The following is a 3,741-nucleotide window of genomic DNA, read 5'->3' as shown; positions in this document are numbered from 1 at the left end:
CTGCCTGCCCTCGGCGGCCCAGTCCGCTTCGCCCCAGCCCCTCGCTCCCTCCCCCGCCCCCAGGTGTGCCGGGGAGCAGTTGTCCGATCTGCACAGCCAGCCCATCTGCACACACCTGTCAGGTTTTCTGGTGACGTATTCTGTTCGGGCTTTAGGTGAAGTACCCTCAACCCCGTGCGGCCGGGCCCACACCTCCCTGCCAGCTTACGCCTTCACTCCTCACCCTACCCTCGTCTTCAGGTCCCCCAGGCACTCCAAGAACGTGTGGTTTGGCAAGTGCACACACGCTGGAGTCCGTGCCCAAGATAGGTGGGGAGCTGGGGCCTCCGTGCCGCCGGGCGTGAGGTCCGGCGCGGCCGCCCCACAGCGTCAGTGCTGGCCTGCTCTGCAGGGCCTTCGACCTGGAGCAGGTGTAAAGCACTCCACTTCTTCAGCTGAGGTTTGCGGTCCCCAGCGGTGGTCCCCGTGGCCACTCGCCCAGCCAGGCGCGCGCGAGCCGCCGGCCCTCGTACCATGTTGGAAAGCAAGCCGCGTTGTCACCCACGGGAGCCAGTGTCCTTCTGCTGCGCCCGGCCGGGGCCTGACCCCCTGGGATTCTGGCGCCGAGCAATCAGAGGCTGGCAGGCTGGACGCCTGCCAATGCACTATTGCGCGCGAATGGGGGTGGGAGTTAGGCGGAGCGCGTGGCGGCGCGCTCGCCTCAGGCTCTTCAGTACATTCATCACGGCCGCGGCGCCGCTCTCACCCCCGCCCCTGGCGCAGCGGGACTGCTAGCCCCTGGGCGCCCGGGCGCTGGAGGGGGCTGGGTGTGCTCGCTCCGGGGGAGGCTTCAAACCACGGAGACGCCGCGTGGACGGGGGCCAGGACTGGTAGCTGCGTGAGCGTCGTGGGGGCAACGGAAGCTCGGCGGGCCGCATTGTCACTTAAAACAAAGAATCCTCAATCGGATGGGCCACACTTAGGGGTGTGAGGGGCGGCATGGACTCCAGGCCATCTCTTTCGGCCCAGGGGCCATCCTCGTCCCGCGTTTCACGGTGGAACTCCAGGCAATCCGAGGTGAAGGGCCCCAATCGCTCGAGGCGGCCTGGGCGAGCCGCTCGCCGGGGTGGGGGCGGGGCGTGGGTGGGACGCAGGGCGAGGGGAGCACGGGAGGCTTGGAGGTCCCACGCCGCCCGGCCCGCCCGTCCGACCCACAACCACCTTAGGACTCCTCTCTATGGTCTTCTGGCGGGCGGGACCGCGGTCGGGCAGTGCAATGGCATGGCTTGGTGTGATGATTCGGCCCCGCCCGCCCGGCCCGAGGCTTGGCTGGCGTGGCGAAGGTCACAAGTTGGACGAGAGGCGCGAGCGCGCGGAGTCCAGCGGGTCGAGAGCCACCGCGGCCGCGCTCGGCGAGGCCGAGATCCCCTGCGAGTCCGCGAGCTGGGGCCGCGCCAGGCGGCGGCGCGGGCCTAAGCATGGCGTGGAGCTGTCTGGCCGGGCGCGGCGAGGCCGCGAGCCGGGCCGCCGAGCGCGCCGTGGGGCAGCGAGGGCTGTGACGCGCTCAGCAGGCGGGCGCGGCTCCCAAACGGCGCGCGGGGCAGCGCGGTCGGCCGGGCGGCGGGGAGCCGAGGCGCATGCCGAAGTAGGGCAGGTCCGCGGCGCCCGCGGGGGCGCCCGGGGGCTCGGAAGCGGCGGCGAGGGCGTCGCCCCGGAGAGGCGGCGGTGGAGGGGCCGCCGGGCGGGCCCCGGGGGCGGCGGTCGCACGAGGCGCGGCGAGCCGAGCGCCAGCGGCCCCACAAGCGGGCTCCATGCGCACCGCGGGCAGAAGCTCTGCGCCACGGCTTGCTGCAGCGGGCAGATGGCCGAGGTGACCTGCGCGGCGAGCAGGGGAAGAGCCACGCTGGCCCAGCTCCGCCTGCTGCACCATCTCGCGGTCGTAACTTGACGATCTCCTGGATGATGTGCGTTCTCCTGGTTGTTGAACACGCCCGAGTTGAGGCGTGCTGCACTTTGTGCAGCAGGATCGAGTTCTTCTTCGCCTGGGGCGGGGCAGGGGCCGCGCGGCGGCTGCGCGCCAGGGCGTACCTGGCAGGCCTCGTGCGGTTGGGCTGCGTGGCGAGTGCAGCGGCGCACCTGGAGTGCCAGCGTGCGTGCGTGGGAGCTTCCCCTACGGCAGCCGGCGCGAGGAGTGTGCTCGTGTACAGCGCATGTTATTCAAGCGCCCCGCTATACAGCAGGAACATTATATACTGCAAGCATAGGTGGGCGCCTCCTGCACACATCCAGCAGGTGCTGGGCATCCACTTATACATCCAGTGCACATACCACTGCGCTGTACTGAGTGCCCTGCTGGATACAGCAAGAGGGGCATCAGCACCTTCTCCGTGAGGCCGGTGTGCCAGAGTGCACTTGGCATGCCGCAGGCGTAGTACCGGTACCTGCTGGCACCAGACACACACCGTCGATAGATAAATAACATGCTGCGAGCACCCTGCTGTATACAGCAAGAACGCGGAGACTGTGCCCGTGGAGAGTGAGCAGGTAGTTGGCACTTCTGTATGCTAGCCAAGGTTCTCAAGAAATCTGCTGCTCCACGTAACACTCCTGTATACAGCGAAAGTGCATAGGTGAGCCCCTTTGCCTACAGCTACAGATACCACCGGTCTGTTACCAAAGCAAAACTGAGCACCTACTGTATGTAGTTAGCGATGCAATGACCTCGTTGCCATATATATACAGCAAGCAGGCATCGAGTACCTGCTGTATACAGCAAGCATTAATCCAGTACTTGTGTGTAGTTGAAATAGAGCACCTACTGCATATGTGAAGCAGGCATGAGACCTACCTGTCATACGGCCAGTATGCATGGAACACTCTTGTATGTAGGAGATATGTACTGTGCTGCCACAGATACAGCAAGCACAGGAAGTGCCCATGACGAGCAGCAAGAGTGTACTCGTGTGCAGTCGTTGCTGTGCCTCCCGAATTCTCAGTGGGTCACCAGCATTGCACATCGAGACATGCGCCAGCTGCGCGGCCAGAGGGCCGAGTGCCGCTGACACTGCGCCCGCTGCGTCGGGAGAGCCTCCTGTATGCCGCGTGCCGATGTATCTAAGCACCTGCCACTCGCAAATACATTGAGCACCAATATACAGAGCGAACTGCTGAGTGCCCGCTCATAAACATGAATGGAATGCTTCCTGATACTGGGAAGTCTTCTCCTCTACCACCTGCACTCCCCCAGTTCTTCTTTTCCAGGTGTCTCTATTCCCACAACGCACTCAAGGGCCACCATCTGCCTGACTCATACATCTAGTCATCCAGCAAGTCGAGGGCTCCACCTGGTCACCACTCCCCTGCCCAACCCTGAGCTGATGGCCGGACCGAGGCTGACAAGTGCCACAAGGCAAGGGCCACGGGATCAAGGGTGCCTGCTGCCATCTGGGGGTGGGTACAGGGTGGGCAGCACCTGGTTCATGACCTCCACGTCAGCCGCGTGGGTCCAGAAGCAGTCGTGCACGGAGACAAAGGTCAGGCCTTTCCTGCCACAGGATAAGGGTCTCCTGTGAGGAGGGGGCTGCCCTTCGTGGTCCCTTCCCCCTTCCTGCTCCTTCCCTCCTCACCTCAAGCCCCCCACCACTCGGCTAGCATGCTCACACCCCCCACCTGTGTGCGTCCCAGCCGCTGCGTGTCATGCTCGGCACATGGGTGGACAGTTCTCTTAGGAAGGAAACTCTTCGCCCCCCGTCATTCCCCCCC

The 3,741-nt window shown here is 65.1% G+C and overlaps 1 protein-coding gene across 3 annotated transcripts in view; it reads right to left on the bottom strand.

Moving 5' to 3' along the window:
- The window catches only part of POLRMT (RNA polymerase mitochondrial), a 16,666-nt gene that overhangs the window by 971 nt on the left and 11,954 nt on the right, over window positions 1–3,741 (bottom strand). For 2 of the 3 annotated variants that reach the window (XM_040629811.1, XM_040629812.1), the window contains one exon: window positions 3,452–3,524. In XM_040629811.1, coding sequence (XP_040485745.1) covers window positions 3,452–3,524 — 73 coding nt within the window. Of the gene's footprint in view, window positions 1–3,331; window positions 3,525–3,741 lie in introns of all 3 variants that reach the window. The other variant, XR_005834695.1, reaches the window with a different exon arrangement.

The sequence above is a fragment of the Ursus maritimus genome, unplaced genomic scaffold, assembly GCF_017311325.1.
Source record: "Ursus maritimus isolate PB19 unplaced genomic scaffold, ASM1731132v1 scaffold_14, whole genome shotgun sequence".
Classification (NCBI taxonomy): Eukaryota; Metazoa; Chordata; class Mammalia; order Carnivora; family Ursidae; genus Ursus; species Ursus maritimus.
This window is presented reverse-complemented; position numbering and strand designations above follow the sequence as displayed.